Below are 22,389 nucleotides of genomic sequence, written 5' to 3'. Positions count from 1 at the left end.
ATAAGAAATGCCTAAATTAGCTAGCAATATCTAGGATGGCAGGAACAACGCCACTCCAGATAATGTTTAAACGGAAATCGAGTAATTCTTTCTCACTGCAGGTTATCAAAATAGATGACCTCCTTTATCTTTTCCCCCCCAGAAGTGCAACCTTACTTGGTGTTGAAGTAAACCAAGGCCTGGTTGATTGCAATGTCTAAGAGAGTTATCAGGGCAGAAATTTGTGCCTTGCCAGTTTGTCATCTTCGCTTAAAATTCAGCAGAGCAAAAAAAAAAACACAAAAAAACACAATTCTGTTACATACATACAGCTTGGGGCCTGTTGCTTCTGAAGCTGCTGTGGTGGGGGTAGAACTAACAGGGTTTAAAGAGCACATAAGGCCTTGCTTAGTGGACAGAGTAGCTTTGAGTACCATGCATCTGGATTTCCCACCTGCTTCAGCCACAACAGGCATTTATTGTGGACTGGCATTGCTAAATTCTGTGGGGTGGGAAGAAGCAGGACCCCAGGAAGACCATGATAAACAAAGGGTGACACCCGACCCTGTCTCTCAGACTTAGTGGCCTTACGATGGTCTTTGCAAGTGCATACTAAGAAGAGGAAGGTGGGTATTATTAGGGTTTAAAGTGCAGGATTGGGATCTGAAGGCTATTCTTAGCTCTGCTTCTAACTTCCTGGCTGAAATCCCAGCTTTGCTCAAAGTCGGTAGGAGCCTGCCGTTAACTTTTGTGAAGCCAGGCTCTAACAACACCCAGATCCTAAATAAGGGAGGCAGAAGTTCACCCAAAAATGTCAGGTTGCAAGCCAATGGTTATTTTTGTGGAGCAAGGGAAATGAGCACTCTTATCACTGCAAAGGCACGAGCCTTGGATAGTTGGATACAGAGGCTATACAGAAGCAGGAATCATCCACACATTTTGGCTTGGGTTTGCTAGCCATGTTTTGTCCCTATCTTTTTTCAGAGTCTTCTGTGCAACTCAGAGAACTTGGAGTGGTGTGTGTGGAATGATGGAGTGGCCTCTCATATGGTCCTGGGCTTTAGAGCACACGGAAGCACTTCCACAGACTCCCAAGCTGAGCACAATGGGATAAACTCCTCCTGAGACTTGGAAAGGGGAGGTGGAGTTAATAGTAATAATTGCAAGTAAAAAAATAAAAAACATCTGCTATGGAGTCTAGCCCAGGCTGAAGCATCATAGGTGGCCCTAAATGCTCCTTTATTCATTCTGTATGTTAGCACTCCTCCTAATAGCAGACTTTGCTGATGAGTGCTGACAGGATTGAGGCCCTGAGAAACAAGAGGGGGAAATATCAGGATGTACCGGGGGGGGGGGGGGGGGAGATCCAATGATGTCAAGAAGTTAAAGAAAAAACAAAACTTTTGGTTTTACACACACAGTCAGACCAAAAACTAATACCCCAAACAGCCCAGTGAGGGCTGAGCATTCTCAGTGACCACATAATTCCAGGTGTCTGTTGTAGCTGGTAGGGAATAGAAAACTGGCAGGGAAGGCAAAAGGAATGGAGTATCCTCTGGCTGGTTGGCTGGCTGGCCAGCACACTGAACAGGAACACTTCACATTGCAGCATTTTGTTGCAGGTTGTACTCAAATGTCATTGTTAGGTTAAAGTGCTGATAATTGCACTCAGCTATCAGTTTTAAGACACTGAACCCTAATAAAAAATATGGGGTTCTCATCACCCCAAATCTGAACTCAGAAATGTCAAAAATGTGGAATAGCTCTGGCATGTGCTTTGGCCAATCCTATAAATGGTTGAAAGATTTTTGACCATGTTATTGTTCAGCTCTGTTCCTGTTTAATTGCAGCTTTCCTGTGGGTTGCAGGTTATATAAGAATGTAGACGTTTCCTGATACTGTCTAGCAGAATATCTGAGCCCTAGCTTAACATGACATGTTTGGCATTTGGATGACAATGAAAATCTTCATATATGGAAAACAATCCAGTTTCCATGGCCTCCTCGTGCCTACTCTAAAGGCACGCTTTGGTAGCCAAGGACATTTCCTTACAGGTATCCAAGTCTGATGAGCTATAAAATTAACCTAGCAAAGGCTCTGCCAGGCAATGTTCTGATCACTCAGGCCTGAAACTATATTTCATCCCAGTCAACCTGTTCTCCACACACTCATGGAGCTGCCATGGTTTTCATTGTGTTTCTCCGCGCCCCCTGCCTCCACCCGCCCTTTTATACTCTCGGCTGGCCCCTTTTGCAGCCAGGATGTTTTTTTTCTTGCCATTTTATTGTTCCAGTGACCTAGCAACTCTGCACTGGTGGACTCTTGCCAGTCAACTTCCCTTCTGAGCTGCCTGATGTTGCCATCAGAAATGAGTAGAAGTTGAAATGGTGACAAAATAGGGTCTCTCTCTCTTTCTCTCTTTCTCATAATTCCTACCCATCCACATTATTCCTTGGTTGTTGTGGTAGCGGTGGTTCTTCTTCTTATTGTTATTAAAGCCCAAAGCATCAATTCAGTTTTACCAGGGAAAGAAAGAGTTCACAAGAGAATTCCAAATGGGAATATAGATACTGGGTGGGGTAACGTTTTAAACTTGCAAGAAAATCCATTTATACTAGAATGAACTTTGCTAATCTTGAGCACTGTCAAGAAGATAAGCTGAAAAGCACATCAATAAAGCAAAATCATATGCAGAATTTACAGAAAGACGCCTTGGTGTTCATTATGCACCAGAAAACAATAGTTATAACCAACCAATGTCTATTGACAATTCTGAATAGAAAGGGGTCTGTTAGCAGAAAAAAATATTGCTGTAGATTGAGACTATGTCCAAAAACCAACACAGCCCCTATGCTGGTCTCATGCTGAACATTTTTCAGCATTCACAAAACATGGAGAGTCCCTCTTTCAAGTATTAGTCAAAAAGAAATAATAATGGATTGGCAACCTTACTTTTTAATTTTTGTAGACTTAGAACATAATAATATTGATGATTGTGGTGATTAATAATTCCTTAGAGGAGCATTGGCTCATTATGCGTTCTTAATGCATGGAGGCTAGCCCTTTTAAAGGGCTCTCCTCTTCTCCTGTGCATTTAAACCAGTTTCTGGTTCACTCTGTGGTAATTTTCTCTCTTTCTGTGGTGGGCAGATTTATCTGGCATTGGTGTCCTATCCTTGCTTGTTTTCCTAGTAGAGAACACAGTAGGAACAAAATGGAGAAACATTCCAAATGAAGTGATCTGCATAAGTAAATAGGAATGTGGATTGTCAATAAGAAGTATAGAATATTATGCAGAGAAAACTGCATGTAATTCAACAAATGCAATACCAAAACAGATTTGTATACAGTCGTACCTTGGGTTACGTACGCTTTGGGTTGCGTACTTTTCGGGTTACAAACTCCGCTAACCCAGAAGCGCAACCCGAAGCATGCGTGATTCATGCAAGCGCAGAAGCGTTTTCACGGTTTGCGCATGCGCAGAAGCGATTCTTTTCCAGTTTTTCCCCAGTCTGCACATGCGCAGAACGAATTATTCAGATTACGTCCTTTTCAGGTTACGTGCTGTAACCCGGAACGAATTAAGGACTTAACCCGGGGTACCACTGTATATTTTGATAAATGCCACCTGTGAAACAAAACATGCAGCACTGTTGTTGATTTCAGGATGCTACAGTCAAGCAGATTGCAGGTGCCACATTTATATGCCCAAATGGAACCACAGATTCTCACGAAAGGCACCAGTGTTTCCTGTGATCTTCCCAGTGGCCTGTGTGTGCATGAATGTGGCAGCTCTCTCTCTCTCTAAGTGTGAACTTGTCCTCAGAAACCAAAACAAATAACAAAATAATTAAATTCCCAGAATTTCAAAGCCCATTACACTGGGCTTGGCTCCAGTTGCTCAACATTCAAGGCTTACAGATAATGTGAAATAAATGTGCTGTGGCTGCGCATGTACCGGAGTATGGCCTGCATGAAACCACACTGGTGCAGCTTATTTAAAAAAATAGTGGTACTTGTATGTGGTCTGTCCATGTGGTTTCCATTGTTTCCCTCTGTGCTGAACAGGTTGCCTGTCCCACTATGGAAAGGGTTAATTACATTCCCCTGCTTATCAGAGAAAACAGTGCACCCTTTTTAAGGAATATTCTCCACATGCTGAGGACACTATAGAATTGGTTTTCTGCTTTGAGGATTTTTCTCAGTGCTGCTCCTTTCAGGGAAAGAACACGGAAGGAAATTGAAAGAGTCCAGATTTAGGACCGGAGCTTTTGTTCGCACAGCACAAACTCGCTTGGCTCCAAAACAGCCTCCACCCATAATCATTACATCCGCAGCAGTGTTTGAAAAACACAGTCCAGAGAGCTGCTTTCCTAGTAGCTGATAAAGGAGCGGGCTGCTAAAGTGTGTGCTGCTACCCCATGAAGCAGGAGAGGCCAACTGTCTTTATTATTCTTTTCGGCCTAAACCTTACTACTAAAGGTTTCTTACACAGACTGAGGAACGAGGAAATATAGATTTTCTTCTGTGACTCTCTCTCTCTCTCTCTTGAGTGTGAAGAGTTACTGTGGATTTTGCCAGATTGCAAACATTACTTTTACAGTTTCAGTTACTTTTCTCATGAGATTCTCTTTTTGTTCAGTGCGGTTTAATTTCCAGAAAGTTGAAGAACATGTTGTGTATTAAATAAGATATTCTGGCAGCAGGGTAAAGTATTGCTATTGGTCAATTGGAAGTGTACAATCACAATCCACAGCCTGATTGGGTCCCGCCGGAAAGTTTGAATATTATTGGTTCCCGCTAAAATGTATCTTTTCCCTCAGTCCCAATGTGTCTATAAATAGAGCTTTCCCTACCCCCTATCCCCAGTCTTGTCTTATCCCTTACAATAAAGAGCTGTTTTCACTAAGAAGTGTTGCTGGACTTCTTGCTACCAGAACCCACGACACAACATACTGGCGACGAAGGTGGGATTGAATTAGGCCGGCTGAGGGCTGCTGACCCTAGCGACCTGATTCTGGCGACAAGACTCCCTGTGACTGACAGGACAGATCAGTCCACTAAGATGGCTGCGTCACGGTTCATGGAACCATTTCATCCCGGAGCAACTGAGGCCTGGGATGCTTACCTTGAGCGCTTTGAATTCAGCGTGGCAGCAAAAGGGGTCACTGACGAGGAAAGGAAAAAGGCGTTGTTCCTGAGTTGCTGCGGGGCAGAGACCTTTGAGTTGGCTCGGGCAATTCTGGCCCCCACGACACTGCGGGAGGCGTCGTTCGCGAGCATTACGGAACACCTCTCCAATCACCTTAATCCGACAGCGTCGAAGATGACATGGCGCATCGAATTCCACAAGAGGCAACAACGACCTGGAGAGACGGTAGCAGTTTTCCTCACCGAACTGAGGAAGCTGGCGAGACACTGCAAATTCGCCAACTTGGAGGAGGCCCTGCTGGATCGGTTTGTGTGCGGCCTTCGCAGCAGCAAGGGCCGCAGGCGGATTGCGGCAAAACAAGATATGGATCTGTCGACAGCGCTCCGTGAGGCCATTGCGACAGAAAGCGCTGAGAGAGAGGAGCAAGACCCGGACCAGCGAGCCGAAAAGAGAGCTGGAGCGTCAACCCACACCGTGGACGACCAGGATGTCAGCCCCAACCAAAGCCCTGTGCGGGGAATAGAGATGGTGCGACAGGAGAGCACAGCAAATAAAGGTCGGCAGGGAGTCTGCCCTGGCTGCGGCGGATCACATGAGAGAAGGAAGTGCCGGTTCCGAGAAGCTACGTGTCATGCTTGTGGGAAAACGGGGCACATAGCCAGGGTCTGCAAGTCGAGTGGCACGTCGGAGTCCGCGAAATCAAGGGGTCAGAGGACATCCACAGCGACGCACCAACTCGACGATTGCAACTACCTCACGCAAATCGAGGGCAGAACTGTGCCATTTCCAGCCCAAGGGAAACCAGCTGTGCGGGTCCTAATCGAAGGGAAGCCGTGTAACATGGAGGTGGACTCCGGATCCGGATTCTCCATCGTATCGGAGGACACGGCCAGATCGTTATTTCCTAGAGGTAAGCTTCCGAGATTGGAGCCCTTCCCGGCTACTCTGCAATCCTATTCCGCTGGCCGCATAGATATTTTGGGAATGTGCGCAGTGAACGTACAGTTCCGCGAGAGGGAGGCCGTATTAAAGCTTGTGATCGCAAAAGGGAAGCGCACTAGCCTGCTGGGCACGGACTGGTTCCCGGCCTTAGGGTTGGGAATCTCAGGGCTCAACACGGTCCAGATAGCTTCGGAGACATTTAACACCCTGTACACGGAATTTGGGGAGCTATTTAATGGAGAGTTAGGATGTTATAAGGGGCCTCCAATTGACTTAGAACTGGACCCGGGGGTTGCGCCAATGCGCCTCAAACCCAGGCGGGTTCCATTTGCGCTACAGCCTAAAATAGAGGCTGAATTGGAGAAGCTAATACAGCAAGGGGTGCTTTCACCAGTGGACTCTGCTAAATGGGAAACACCCATTGTCACACCCCTGAAGGCTAATGGGGAAATACGAATTTGTGCGGATTACAAATGTACGATTAATAAGGCCATCAGAGGCAACTCGTATCCAATTCCAGTAGTGTCCCAACTATTAGCGAAGCTGGCTGGGGGCAAGGTGTTTGCAAAGATTGACTTGGCACAGGCATACCAGCAGCTCCCAGTGACTCCAGCGTCCGCTGAAATCCAGACAATTGTGACGCACAAGGGCGCCTTTAAGGTGAATAGGCTGCAGTTTGGAGTCTGCGTGGCACCTGGCATATTTCAAAGTCTTATGGAGCGCCTGTTACGGGGCCTGCCAGGTGTCCTGCCGTATTTTGATGATGTGTTAATTGCGGGCAAGGATGCTCAAGAACTACTGGGACGCATCCAGACAGTCCTATGCAAATTCCGGGATGCGGGGTTGAAACTAAAGAAAGAGAAATGTAGTTTTGGGGTAGCAGCTGTGAACTTCTTAGGGTACAGAATTGATGCTGCTGGCATCCACCCCATGGAAGACAAGGTTAAGGCTATCGCCGCAGCACCGACACCTAGTAACAAGGCTGAGCTGCAGTCCTTCTTGGGCCTCGTCAATTTCTATCACGCCTTTGTGCCACACAAGGCATCGATAGCCGAACCACTGCATCGGCTACTCCAAAAGAAGTGTGCATGGCGTTGGGGGCAACCGCAACAGAGAGCTTTTGAAACGCTGCGGGGCGTGCTGTCAAAGGAAAGTACGCTTGCCCACTATGATGCTGCTAAACCACTGGTGCTGGCGTGTGATGCCTCACAATATGGCGTGGGGGCTGTCTTGAGTCACCAGGAGGCGGATGGGTCGGAGCGTCCAATCTCATTCTATTCCAGAACCTTGAGCCCCACAGAGCAGAACTATGCCCAGATTGATAAGGAGGCACTGGCTATAGTCACAGGAATCAAGAAGTTCCATGACTACGTGTACGGCCGCCCTTTCACAATTCAAACGGACCACAAGCCTTTGCTGGGTTTGTTCAGCCCACATAAACAAACGCCTCAAATCTTGTCCCCACGCATGCTCCGATGGTCCATCTTTTTGAATGGATTTCAATACGAACTGTGTCATGTGAAGGGTAAGCTGTTGTGCCATGCGGACGCGCTGAGTCGTCTACCACTACCTGGAGCAGCCGACGACGACCCAGCCCCGGCCGAGCACGTCATGATGATGGAGACACTTCCCGGACCACCCGTGACGGCCGTCGACATCGCCGCAAGAACTAAAAGGGACCCCGTCCTCGCCCGTGTCCTTGTGTGGGTGGGGAGGGGATGGCCAAGTGGGACTCAGGAAGAGAAATTTAGACCTTTCATGGCAAGACAAAATGAGCTGTCCCTCCATAAGGGTTGCATATTGTGGGGTGATAGGGTGGTTATTCCAAGGTCTCTACAGAATGAGGTGTTGGACACGTTACACATGGGTCATCCGGGCATGGTTCGGATGAAATCTTTAGCCAGGTGCTATGTGTGGTGGCCTGGCATGGACAAGGACATTGAACAATGGGTGCGCACCTGTCGAGCGTGCCAGGAGGTGCACCCAGAAATGCCCAGGGCACCAGTGCATTGGTGGGAGCGGGCTAAGAACCCGTGGAGCCGGCTCCATGTAGATTTTGCAGGGCCGTTTCAGGGAAAGGTGTTCTTAATTGTAGTAGACGCCTACTCGAAATGGCTGGAGGTCTCAATTGTTCCAAACATGTCCTCAGCTGCTGTAATCAGGGCCCTTCGCATTTTGTTTGCAACGCATGGGTTACCCGAGACCATAGTATCAGACAACGGGGCGGCTTTTGTGTCCCAAGAGTTCAGGGCATTCCTGGCCGATAATTTCATTAGAGGGGTCACTTCTGCTCCCTTTCATCCATCCTCGAACGGACAAGCCGAACGGATGGTGCGCACAGCCAAGGGTGCAATAGCGCGCCTCTTGGAAGGGGATTGGTCTGCTCGCATTGCAAGGATGTTGTTCCTGCAGCACACAACGCCGTGTGCATCCACAGGCAAGTCCCCAGCTGAATTATTAATGGGAAGGAGGTTAGCCACAATCCTAGACTATGTCCACCCTGACAAGGTGCCGGGCCGCGATACAAGAGAACCACCGGCTGCCGAGGGTGACAGAACCCGATACCTGTCAACAGAGGATTTGGTTTGGGTCCGGAACTATGCAAGGGGACCCGCATGGGTGCCGGGGGTGGTCACCCGACCCAGTGGGCCAGTGTCATATTTTGTGACGTTAGAGGATGGCAGAGTAATGCGCCGCCACATTGACCAGCTAAGGCGCCGGTTCCCAAGCAGGGTAAGCCCGAGGGGGGAGGAGCCGCGCACAACTCTGCCGGCGTCCGGTGAATCGCAGCAGTCTAGTCAGGATGACTCCGGGCCACAGGGGGTGGAGGGCTCCGAGAGTCAGGAAACCGAGATCACCACTGATGAACCTAACCCGGAAACAACTAGTCAGCCTAGAGAGTCAGCTAGTGACACAGCTCCAGCTGAGGTACCCGAGGTTATTGGGGAGAGAAGTCTGACCACGGATAGTCCAAGGAGTGACACACCGGGGGTTAGGCGATCCGGTAGGACTCGAAGACCTCCGCAATACTTGAAAGATTACGTGTATAGTCTCAACTAGGTGCGGGGGAGTGTTGTGTATTAAATAAGATATTCTGGCAGCAGGGTAAAGTATTGCTATTGGTCAATTGGAAGTGTACAATCACAATCCACAGCCTGATTGGGTCCCGCCGGAAAGTTTGAATATTATTGGTTCCCGCTAAAATGTATCTTTTCCCTCAGTCCCAATGTGTCTATAAATAGAGCTTTCCCTACCCCCTATCCCCAGTCTTGTCTTATCCCTTACAATAAAGAGCTGTTTTCACTAAGAAGTGTTGCTGGACTTCTTGCTACCAGAACCCACGACACAACAGAACACATAACATATCTTTTTAACTTTAAGGTTGCCATATGCTCCTTTACTTAGAAGACACCCTTTCTTGGGAAGGGAGTAACCAACCACTTCAGAGCATGGCATTTGCATTAAGTACATGTACCTCTCATTTCAGAGACCACAACGATTGAGGGCCAGAAGAACAAACATGGTTCCTGCTAGAGATGTGTGATGCCCCCCACCCCACCCCTCCCCCATTCTCTGCCCAAGCTAGAGAGTACTGGATATAGTTTAGGGAGATCCAAGTATAAATTGTCTTCATGAATGATGCTCAGCGGATACCTTTGGGCCAGTCACTTTCTTTAAACTACCTCATAGGGCTATTGTGATTGTAAAGACTCTTGGTGACTGTTCCTCTACAGCTATGAAACTTGTAAACTAGGGAGGTTTAAATTTAAAGTGTGAGTGAGCCAAAATACACCCACCAACCATGCTCTCTACTGACTGTATAATAGGAAAGCTTGTGAAGAGGTCTTACTCAGCTACTAATGTATGACTGACTGTACAAGGGATGATATCCTGATCAGGCCATTTCCCAAGTTTGCTAAATGTTTAGCTGGTGGGTAGGCAGCCTTGCCTACATAGACTCACAATCACCTCATGTGTCTTGTTGATAAGAGTTCCAATATGGTTAAATTTTATTTCATTTTAACTGGCTGTTTTCTTAATATATGTTTTCAATTTGTTAAAACACAGCCTGAGTCTTTGCGATTGAGAGGAATAGAAACTTAAGTAAATGATTAATCCCTTCTTTTATTCAATAAGATTTGCTAATCAAATTTCTTGTGTATCATAATATTGAAAATATAATGCTGTGTAAACAGCAGATTTATAGTGGATTGTGTCCCCCAATCCATACACACATACACTTTTGTAGCCATTGAAGGGTGGAATCTAACAAGGACAAATTGTGGGGAAGGAGCTGATTAACTTTAACCTATTGAGTGATATAATTTACCACTTTTTGTCTCTGAATGTTTAATTTGTAAATGTGTTTTGAAAGGATAACTGCAGAAGATGAACTCTGAAGTATTCAACCATTCAAAATTTGAATAAATCAGAACTCAGAACTTCATTTCTCTACTCAGCAGAGTTGCTTATCCTGACATCCTAGCTGAAAAGCAAACACTTTTCTCTAATTCCCTTCTGCAAGTCTTCCAGTTATATTCTGCCCAGAAATGTTTCAAAAATGTTTTGTTTTGTTTCATTTTCCCAGTGTAGTAACAAATACACACAAAAGGAAAGGGTGAGGAAATGAAGGGGCAAATAAAATAATATAATTGTACCAATACAAAGTATTCTGTTACAGATCAGATACACATTTTTTTTTAAAAAAAAAAATACTACATACACAGAAATGAAAAATACAGTTGCTCTTGTCAGCAGATGCCATAAATAAGTAAACAGAATAGGGATGCATGCAATACCAAAGGGGTATGTATAATTAACTCATAAATTAAGCCTCTCTGGCCTGTTATACATTGATTTAATAGAGTCTGTGAAATTTAGAAAAGGTAGCCATCTTTCTTTCTTTTTAAAACCCTACAAATGTTGGATTTAAAGTTCCTAAAATGTTTAAAATATTTTCATTTAACAGGGGCCACATTCCAATACTGTACTTCCATTTGGTAACCCCCCCCCCCTTTTAGGAGTCTCACTTATGGGAGTTAATTTGAGCTTTGCTATCAAATTGAGCAGGAACAGGATTTGAGCTGTGAGCTTATCAGGCTATACAAGTTAAGTAGGGTCAGGCCTCAACAAGTCTTAGTGGCTGCCCTTTCCAGAAATGGGGCGAGAGGATTCAGAGTCTATGTGCCTTTGACCTCTGTGAAAATAAAGATTTAAGTCGTATGGTAATGTTAGTGAGCTTCCTGCTTTTGAGGCACAAACGAAACCTGTAATCAACTAGAGCACATAAGGAACATAATTTTGGGGAGATATCTCTGTACTTTATTTATTTTATTTAGAAGGCTTGTATTCCACTTTTCAGAACAGTCAGCCCACAAAGTGGCTTCCGATCCCTGAAATACACTAGTAACAATCATTAAAATACAACAGTAAAACAGTTGAATCTGATTACAGTTAGACAATTAAACACAGACTAAAATAGGCTGAAACCAGCATTGGACATGCATGGCCCAACCATTCTACCAATTTCACTTTTTAATCCTCAAAGGTCATTCTAAAACAGTACACTTTTAGAGCTCATTTAAAAGAGCTGAGTGACAGGGCTTGCCTGATGTCCCTCTGGAACTGAGTTCTATAAAGGGGAGGGGAGACCAGGAGAAAAAGCCCTGCTCCTTGAAAGTGCCAGGTGAATAACTGTTGGCATCTTTGTCTGCTTGACCATCTCCTGCAGGGCATCCACATAATTGGGAATGGTAGAAGAGGCAGGGCTGGTGCTGCTGACAGATGACTATCTTGAACTTACTTCCAAGGAAACATTAATTGGAATTGGGCTGCACAGATTTATAAATAATGCAAATAGCAGCCGTAAATTCAGTGGCAAGAGTAAAAAAAGAAAGAAAAAGAAATCCTGATGAGGTCCATTGTAATGTGCTATACAAATAGATCACATCCATTATGTATTGTTTTAGGAACTTCACAATCCAGTCAAACGGCTAAAGTGGAAAACCAGAAGTTGGGTTAAAAGCAGAATCTGTTTATGCTGGATGCATTATAACAGTATCACAAATGTGTAGGAGGAAGTAGCATTTATAATACCGGTAGGTAAGTCTGGTAATCATCACAACTCATGTTGTAGTTATAACTCTGGAAGAAAGCCACAGATAACGTAGGCTGTGCGATAATTTCATATTGCAGCTAAAATAGTTATTTTGACAAGAGGAGAGGATGGACACAATTTCTGCTTAAATCAGGAGGCAGTGGCTTTGTATGTGATAAAAGAATTTATAACTGAACTTTATCTCTATGTAGAGGGAGTTACTTATAAAAGGCCATTGTAACTTCAGCTAAGCTAATCTATCTCAAAAGACCAGTTTCCCGATTACTTGTTATTTTACTTTCCTCAGTGTTGCGTGTGTAGACCTTTAACCTCCCCCTTAAATAAATTCAGACAAGACTCAAAATTTTTGTTTGGTTTTTGGCAGAATTTAGGCCACAACTTTATTGATTACAGAAAGTGAGTGGTTGCATAGGCTCTGGTTTGACTAGCTCCCTGCACCATGGCAGGTAGCGCTGACCCAGGGTTCCAGCATAGGTCAGCCTAGGGTAAGCACCTGGGACAGCGGAAAGCGGGGTCATGCTAGTCCACCACCCAGATGTCCCCTTGGACTCAGGCACGGGCACAACCCCTCTCAAGGATGACCAAACCATTGAGTCCCTGGATTCCTTTAACGGAATACCCTTCGTATAAGGATGGCTAGAGAATACTGCCACCCCTATCACCTGAACCAGAGCCTATCCGCAACCTTACAAGTTGTGATGATTTGCTACATGGCAGGCGAAACCCAAATGGCAACAGCCAATCAGCCAAGTTGGGAAAATTCCTGCCGTGCCCCTGTCCCAACAATAGCAAGGTCAAGCACAAGCCCTAAATATAGGGAGAGGTGAGCGGGTGTTCCGATGCACTGGCCCAAAGAGGAAGCTCAGGGACACATGCATGGGCTTATGTAGGTCCCTCGATCCCTTTCGCTAGCGTCCCATTGGTCTGATTACACCCAGCATCGAGGGACCTACCAATAGGGTGTTGTGGCTGTCCAAATGTTCCCACCCACAGCACAAGGGTTTGGTTGCCAGGCCACACTGCAACACGTGCCCTCTTTGAGGGAGGACCCGATTTATAAGATCTGCATCCAGATTGGAATTGCTTTTTAGGTGTTCTAATTGGTTTATCACTTGTGCGGTTGCTACCCTCTTTTGCAGGATGCGGGGGTGGGGAATATAAGTTTAATAAATAAATAGTAGGATAAGGATTTCTTTCTCATGCACTTGATCTAGAGTGTGAAGGAGCCAAACCTTTACTAAGGCTATATATACATAAAATGCAGTGAGGATCATCCATCACAAATCTTAAAAACAACCGTAACTAAAGACAACGATAGAAACCATCAACTAAAATTCTGGGTAAACAGTACCACTTGTATAGCATCAGAAATACAAAAAAACTAGGCATCAGCAGGGCCAGCCCAAGACTGATGCAAAGAATGAGTTCACTGTTGGTATAGATGATGATATAACCGTTTTGATGATGCCACTCTCTAAAATTCTGACTACAGACACACACAGAGAAAGTGGAAGCGAGTCAAGCAAGAAAGCATAACACAACCTTAAAGAGAAAATCATGTGGGAGGACTATCAACACTTTCCAGAACCTCTGTGTCACAAAAGAGCACGTGGATTCCACTCGGATAAGGCATTAGTGTGTCACTGAGCAGTCAAGTCTGATGGCTCGTTCCTCAAAACATTTGGAAGGGGGGGGTGAAAGGCGCATACATTTTTGCATGCCCACATGCATACCCAACTTTTTCTGCTTGAGTGCTGCTATATAGGGACTATGGTCTACATTACATTCCAGGCATTGAGTTACAAATGCATGTGCTGCACAGCCTGCTAGGTTTTAGAATTTCTGGAGCAAACTGGCGCCGGCAAGCAGCTTGTTGTCTGGGGGCATGATTTGTTGGTGTGACACTGTCAGATATGAGCACTCTGGACACTCATGTGCTGGCTCTGGAATGTTGATAACAGTAATCGAACGCACAGGCTTCTCACAGATGAAAGGAACCTACAGGACAGAGTTTGCCAGACCACTGTTGCTTTGAGAATAGACTTGGCTTTGCCTTGTATGGTCCTAGGAGAGATTTTGAATCCAGGAATACATTATCTGAAAGCACATCTCCTCGTCTCTGTCTTTAAGCTGAAACATCTTTACATATGGATAACTTGTGGGTTTCCCAAAGGCATCTGGCTGGCCACTGTGAGAACAGGATGTTGGACCATATGGGCCATTGGCTAGATCCAGCAGACCTATGCTGATGTTCTTATGTTCTTAACTTGCAAGAATCGTGGGCTTCGCTAAAGCATGATCACCGCTGGTAATGATCACCAACTGTTTGCAGCCAACCCATGGTCTCTTGGAAAGATGTTAAAAATAATTAGGAGGATAAATTAGGTCAACAGGGTATAATTACAAAGCTGGGATACATTCCAAAGTGCAGTAATTCATGCAGCTATGACTGCCAGGGGCAGGGGATATGAAAACAAAGGATTCTAGTGTCTGTTGCTAGAGAACTATTGGCTCTGGGATGATATGAAAAAATTAATGCCCAGTATTTTTTGCTGCTGCATTGCTATTGGTAGTCTGAAATGAAAAATGAGTGGAAACCCAAGATGATTGACATGAGATGTGACTGAGGGGGCACATGGGCATGCACATACATACATTCTTCCTCCCTCTCTGTTTTTGTTCACACATGCATACACATAAGCACAGGCTGGGCCCAAACGCACACAAACATAACAACCACCTGCCGTCCGCTAATAAATTTGTGACATGTCCAGGGTAATTAGGATCAGACCTGATTTTGCTTCTGTTTTAATGATCTTTTTTTCTCTCCCTTCCAGCCATTATGAGCAGCGAAAGTTCCAACATTGAAACAAGGACTTCCAGCTCTTATGCACACAGTACAGATGCCTTCAGTGCCCTTGGCAGTGTCAAAGGAAGGACACTGTGGACGATAACCGACCGTGCTTCTGTGTCTACAGCCAGAACAAGAAACTCTGCTTATATTGAAATGATCAGGTCTGGAGATACAGCTCAGCAGTCATCTTTGGTGATGCAGGCCAGAACATCTGATGTCTCACCAAGTTCCTTGGATATTGCTGAATTTGAAACAGGTACTTTGAGGATACATTCTCCCAGGACGCTCCTTTCTTCACTTTCAGAGGATAATCACCCAAGTGAGTTCCACCATCAAAAGTCTTTTTGTATCTGAATGGACTGTCAAACCCTGGGAAAATACCTGAAACAATAAAGCTGAATGGGTGTGTGTAAGAATAAGGAGAAGTTGGATGAGGCACAGATTGATTTGAAAGGCTATGGTCATTCCTTTGTTAACAATTAGATGTACAAACATAAAGGTGTTTAATGATGTTTGTAATCATTAAATGAAACATGTTTGTAGTTAGTCTTAGTTGAATTTAACTGGAAAATGAAAACAAATGAGACACACACACACACCCTTTCAAGCAAAGGTATGAATAAGATGCCACACAAAGCTGAACCTGCATACATTTATGCAAATAACGAATTTTGTATATATTTGCCTATTTTGCAAAATTTACCCTCCAGTTGCTTTTTTGTATAATGCCCAAGTATAATATAGTTATTGCAAGTTCTGCACAGTTCTCGACACCAGATGTAATTCAAGACATCAGATTGATGGAAGCCATGGTTCCACCTCAAATACCAAATTGTTAGAGCCTGATATGGTTTAATTTTCTCATTTCATATTTACAGTTACTGGGAGCAGCCACCATATAGATAGAAGGTGGGATGCAGACAGCACAACATCCAGTTTGCATATCATAAGCATGGACAGTTCAACAACGGCCAACAGGGGCACAGAAAGGACTTCACAGTTTCTTACAGACAGTGTCGCTCTGACTGATTCATCAAGAAAAGACCCAGTTTTTCAGAGGGAAGTCACGACTTTTCCTGATGGAACCCAGTTCCCATCTCATGCGGCACATTCCAGAGGAAGAAGTAACACATCAAAGGTCACACAATTTCCTGATTCTTCAGCAAGGATTCGGCTTGCCCAGTCTTACTTGCCTCCAAAGACTAGTATGTTGTTGTTGTTTTTTCTGTTCCAAAAGACTACTTCTTAATGAATTCCCCAGAGAGAAATAATAGCAATATACTGTTTTAGAACTGCTGTAGTGTAATGCCATGTGAGCTGTGAGCCAGGAAGTTGCTGGAGACTTTATCTCAGCTGAGCAAATATTGGTGGCCACAGGGAAGCCACTATTTCTCAGCCTCCCTGCATCTCAGATATTGGGATGATACTTGGCTATCTTGCAGGGTTTTTGAAAGGATTCCTATTCCTGAGATAATAGATGTGAAAACTTTAAGCTCTCTAGTATGTTCCAAAATGCAAAGGATTGTTTATGATTAATTTGAGGGGGTGAGGCGAGTCACCATAATGATTTGAGGACTAGATTCTTGGCATGCTGCTTAAAAACCACAACAGAAACTATGTTGATATTATGTGAAATCAAAACAATTGTCGTTCTATGTCATGGTAGTAGTCTGTTGATGGTGGATAGCAAGATTCCTCACTGAAATTCATAAAGCAGAACATGATGAAGCTATCCGTTCCTTGTTGTTAATCATCAGCATTGGATAGTATACTTTTGGTAAAGATTGAGGTTCCCATCTGGGGTTTCATGACTAGTAACCACTGGAAGAAATATTTTCCACTTATAGAAAAAAGGTAGATGGAAAGGGGAATATGGTTCCTATGTTTTTAATAGTTGTGCAAAAGAAGAAATTTTACCAGGAGTTTAGGTTTAGGTTCTAGACTGGTGAATCCTGATAAGACAAAAGTGGAAAAGATGCAATGTGGGGAAACTCCTACTGCTTCCACAGTATCCATTTTCTTTAGAACCACCATCTTTTGTTCACTCGCATTTCTTCCCATGTTTTTTGAGACTTCCCCACACCCACACCCCATGAGGAGACAGTTTTAGCACCAGCAATCGACAAAGCACTATTATTGCTTTTCAGACCTTCTGTGCCTTTAAATGGAACACTTCCTCTTTACCCATTTTATTGCTTCCTGTTGATCCAAGCTGGGATTTTACTTGTTCACCTCTTGAATAGCCTTTCCCAATTTATTTCTTTTATTAATTTGCTACCCAACCCTTCCTCCCAAAGGAGCCCAGCACAGCAAAGAGCAAAACAAGAAAGCAACACAATTCAATTGCTCCACTGTCAGTTTCTCTTCCAGGTGGTGGTGGAGTTTACTACTGATCATTGACTTAGTTCTGGTTTCATTGCTAAGAACAGAAAAGGGAGAAAACAAGTGAGACAGGCAGTGGTAGAGTGAAAAAGGGATGCGCAGAAGAAGCATTGGCTGCCTCATATCCTCCTGACACAATCTGTGCATTCTTTGGGTTGGGACCTGGTAGGAAGAAAAGAGTGAGTGAATGGGGATACCAAGACTTGGGAGCACTGCTTCCATTTATTGGCAAAGAGGCCATCTCCTTATTTGGGACCAAGGGTATTCAGTGGGGATACTTACTTCCCAGCAAGATTATTTCATGGGATGTCTGAGTGGGGGCTTTTGGAATAGCTGTTGGCTTTTGACTTCCTTTTGCCTACCATTTAGCCACAATCTTATCCTGAACTTTGATGGCTGCAGCTCAACAATCCTTGCTGCAAAAGGGCTACAGACATAGCTCATTCAGTTAATGGAAATGGGCTCTTTGAAATACACAATGTCTGTTGGAAGCTGACTGGGTAAATAATCATGGTTGTGTCTTATCAAATGCTGCCTTATTAAAGTCTTGTTATATTAATGCATAGAGTTATAGTGTCACTCTGGGGAGAAGCTTCCAGCTGAAAATGGATTGCATCATAATAGTAACACCAGCTCACTTTGGTCAATCCCCTCTGCCAACATTGCATGCCACAGTTGTTATATGCTTTGAGGAGCAAGTTTGAAGGTGCCTTGGCTGTGGTGCAGGTGGGCTTAGCTGGGACATGACTTTGTGGGCCAAATTAAGACCCTGTGAGCCTAATTTGGCTTGTGGGTGAGAACCTTGCAGTTAAAGAGAAAATATGCTACACAACGATTGCTCAGAAATATGTGCCCAAGTTAGCATCTTCCCCATCTTTCCAAGATCTTGTTCTTTGCTTTCTCAAGTCTCTTACCCTTTCTGGTCCCGAAACGTGAGTCACACTAGAGGTTCCTTTCATAACACAATCCTATAGCATTGCAGGGTTTACAGTATTCCACTGGGTTTAAAGTGGAGCAAGCTACTGCTTGTGATAATTTCCTAAAATGTAAATATGTTTGAATATTTCAAAGCAGTTCTTTTATACTAGCACTTTCTCCTCAAATTTTATTATAAAGGTTTTAAACCCTGACTTTCCCCCCCAAGTTCTCATCATATTTATCAGCTGCTGCAGGGACAGGAGCACAACATGTTTACTGTTAGATATGTGTGAATGCAATTATGGGAAGAAATGCAATGAGATCCACCTTCAGCGCATGCCGGTGGTACATCTAATATCTTCCTCTTCTATTTCAGCTGCAGAAGACAGTAGTCATCCAAGGAGTAGCTCAAATACAGAGAGAAGCATTTCCAGTTCCCACACAGATGGTGTGTCTGTTTCGGGTTTAAATGACAGGGGTGGAGAGAGGACATTACGGACTTTAAGAGATGTCAGCAGTTCTCTTAATGCAACGCAAATATCCCCAACCACAAGCAATGAAATCTCCACCTCTTCAGGCCTCATGGGTTCCTCACATGTGTTAACTCCAGTACAGACTGGACAAATGGATTCATCACCAGAGGACAATGATTTTACTGAAGCAGCACTTCCACATTTCCAAGCTCCTTCAGAAACAACAGGTACGGGGTGAAGATCTCTTTTATTACGGAGTTTGGAGCACTGTTTCACTGGTCTGGTGTGAAGATGATGCCCAAACATCAGCAATGAACATAAACACGAAGAGAAAAAGAGCATATACCTTATAGCTCAGAGATAGGAAACCTGTGTTCCTCAAATATTGTTGGGCTGTCTCCCAGACCCAAAAGCACCAGAGCGCCCTCTACAGCAGCACCCACTACAGTGCAGGCATTAAAAGCACATAAATGTAGCATCCCTACACACACAGAATCATAGGTTCACTCCTTTTCCTACTACTCACAGATAACCACTCTTTTGACTGACTCAACACTGGACCAGCCTTTCTCATCATAATCTAAGACATCTTTCTGAAGTTCATTGTAAGACAAAAGGGGATATGGACTTGTTTTCCATTAGAGCTGTCTGAATATAATTATGGGAAGAAATGCAGTGTGATGCCCTTTTAGTGCATGCAGGTGGCACATCTAATGTCTTACTCTTGTGTTTCAGCTGCAGAAAACAGTGGTCAGCCAAGGAGCAGCTCAAATACAGAGAGAAGTGTTTCCAGTTCTCACACAGACGGTGCGTCTGCTTCAGGTCTAACTGATAGGGGCGGTGAGAGGACATCACGGACACTGAGAGACGTCAGCAGTTCTCTTAATGCAACACAACTATCCACAATGGCTAGCAATGAAATCTCCACCTCTTCAGGCCTCACGAATTCCTCTCACATGTTAATTCCAGTACAGACTGGACAAATGGATTTGTCACCAGGGGACAATGATTTCACCGAAGTAACGCTTGCACATTCCCAGGCTTCTTTGGGAATGACAGGTAAAGCATGAAGATCTCTTTTATTCTAAATCCCAGTGTACTGTTTCACTTGCCTGGTGTAACGATGAAACCAAAGCATTAGGATGAATAGATTTTTAAATGAGAGCAAGAGGAGGTAGGCTAAGATTAGAGAGACAAACCACTAAAGCCTGTTTGGAAATCAGCTTGTCTACAAATGTGCAGACAACTGAAGGAAGTTAACAGTAGCTTTTTAATCTCAATTTGGTTTAGAAAACAGGACAGGTGTTATGGTATGTTTGAGCCCACTCAAATCTGCATCAGATTCAGTCATTTATTATCCTGATTTTTTACACTAATTAAGGAAACTTTAAATCTAGGGGGGAAATGGAGGACTATGCAAACATGAGGTTTTAATTGTTGGTCATTATTCTTTAAGACTAGAATGTATAAATAGTATAGTACTGGTATTTCAAATTAGGACTTATTTGCACTTTTGGAGGGGGCATGAATCATTTGGCAATGTCCAACATCACATGAATGGACCTCCACACACGCAATGAGAACAACTCCTTTTCTCCCTTGCAACCTCCTGCGTTGCTCCCCCAGTCTACTCCAGACTGACTCCCAGCTCTCTTGAAGAGATTTTAGGGGCATACTGGTGCAGGGCAGGGGGATCTGTTGTATCAAATGTGACTTGTTGGTAGATCACCGGATGTCACCCAATATGCCCTTCAGAACCTTAACATATTTTGACTGATTGATTACTGGTAATAATAACAACATATTGTCAAAGATCTATTCCCCCCCTTCCTGGAATACACATGTGAGTTTAATCAAGTTAAAACTATATGGCGGATATAGCTAAAGTACTGGAGTGTTTGTAGTTATATATATTTGTGAAAATGTGTGGCCAATGGGAACACTTGTTTCTTATTAAAGGGGGATATTAGAGAGAACTGTTTCAAGTGGTACATTAGTTAAATAATTAAATAAAACTTATGGTTCAGCTTACTGGAAATATAAAAGTATAATAAATTAGAGCAGGGGGATTCAACATGTACCCCACATATGCATTTTAACCTATAACAAGTATAAAGGTAAATTATTATTTTTAATGGTCTTGGAGATTATAGCAGCTGAAAAAACAGGTACTGAAGTTGAGCAATTTCTCCAACTATTGAGGAATGCATTAATGAAGTATGGAGGTACTTAACATGGTATATATATACTTGAAAGAAAAAAGACCAAAAAGATGCTTTTTATTAATTTATGCTATAAAATGTATTTAATCCAAATTAATGTTTCCAATGTTATGATGACAGCTGGAAATAAAAACAAACCGTATACAAAAACATTTTTAAAAATTGTCATAAAACAATGGGTTGTTTCCAACTAAATATTTGTGTGGGTAGTGGAGCTTCCCATCTCACTCTTCCCCTCCAACCCATCAGAATAAATTTGGATTTGGTGTGGGGGCACAGTGTGGGAGGAGAGGAGGGAAAGTTCTGTTGTGTGGGCAGAAGCCATTCCTCTTGCACACTGACTTTTTTTAATTCAACAATTAATCTAGGCATTCATTATTTTTATTGGGCTGCAGCACGCACGCCCCCCTTCATGTTTTCCATTCAATCTGCATGAATACAAGAAAATTACATAGTAAAACTTGAGATACCCTTTCTATACCTGGAAACGGCACATCTCATTTTTTTTACTGTTGTGTTTCAGCTACTGAAGATCTTGATCACCAGCCAGCCAGCAGCTCAGATACAGAGAGGAGTATTTCTAGTTCTCATACTGACAGTGCATCTATTTCAGTTCTACCTGACAGAGGTGGAGAGAGGACAGTACAAACTCTAAGCAACAACAGCATTTCTCAGAACACAACACAAAAGTCTATTGCTGGTAATACTGAAATCTCCAGCTCTTCAGCCCTCCCTAATTCTTCTTACATGTTGACTCCAGGGCAGACCGGACAGACGAATTTGTCAACAGAGGACAGAGTTACACATTCCCAGTCCCCTTCAGAAGCAACAGGTAAAGAATTAAGATCTTCTGTTTTGTTACAGATTTGAGAGCACTGGTTTATCTTGGCTGGTGTAAAACCAAATTTCCTGTGGAAAAAGAGGGGATTGCTCCTGATCCTAGACAATGAGAGAAAGTTCACATAAACTTTGCGTTACAGCCCTGGGGACTCTTGTTTGTGCTTAGAGGACACCTTTGAACAATTTAGCCCTTTTATGACATCCCTTTTCCAGCCCCACCCCTCACCCCCTAAGAGCTAATCTGAAGAGTACACACTCCCTGGAAACCAGCATCCGTGTGGTAAGTGCCCTCTCCCTCTCAGTGATATTGTTTATATAAGTCACCATACGAGCCAGGGCAATAATGTTGGGACTTTCCACACACTCCGTCGTGACTGCTATCGATCATGAGTGGGCTGGAGTAAAAGGAAACTTTTCCCGTTGTGGCCCCAACTCCTGTGGCGAGCTATACTGCGGCTTGACTTGGGAATGGAAAACATGCTAAAGGGATGCCGAGCCCTATAAGGAGT

The 22,389-nt window shown here is 43.9% G+C and overlaps 1 protein-coding gene across 1 annotated transcript in view; it reads left to right on the top strand.

Annotated features, from left to right (window-relative positions):
• HEG1 (heart development protein with EGF like domains 1) overlaps positions 1 to 22,389 on the top strand; it is a 59,058-nt gene that overhangs the window by 12,072 nt on the left and 24,597 nt on the right. Inside the window, exons 2-6 of the mRNA XM_033163180.1 lie at positions 15,029 to 15,364; positions 15,924 to 16,250; positions 18,722 to 19,045; positions 19,554 to 19,877; positions 21,564 to 21,872. Coding sequence (XP_033019071.1) covers positions 15,029 to 15,364; positions 15,924 to 16,250; positions 18,722 to 19,045; positions 19,554 to 19,877; positions 21,564 to 21,872 — 1,620 coding nt within the window. The remainder of the gene's footprint in view (positions 1 to 15,028; positions 15,365 to 15,923; positions 16,251 to 18,721; positions 19,046 to 19,553; positions 19,878 to 21,563; positions 21,873 to 22,389) is intronic.

The sequence above is a fragment of the Lacerta agilis genome, chromosome 1 (assembly GCF_009819535.1).
Source record: "Lacerta agilis isolate rLacAgi1 chromosome 1, rLacAgi1.pri, whole genome shotgun sequence".
In the NCBI taxonomy this organism is placed as follows: domain Eukaryota; kingdom Metazoa; phylum Chordata; class Lepidosauria; order Squamata; family Lacertidae; genus Lacerta; species Lacerta agilis.
This window is presented reverse-complemented; position numbering and strand designations above follow the sequence as displayed.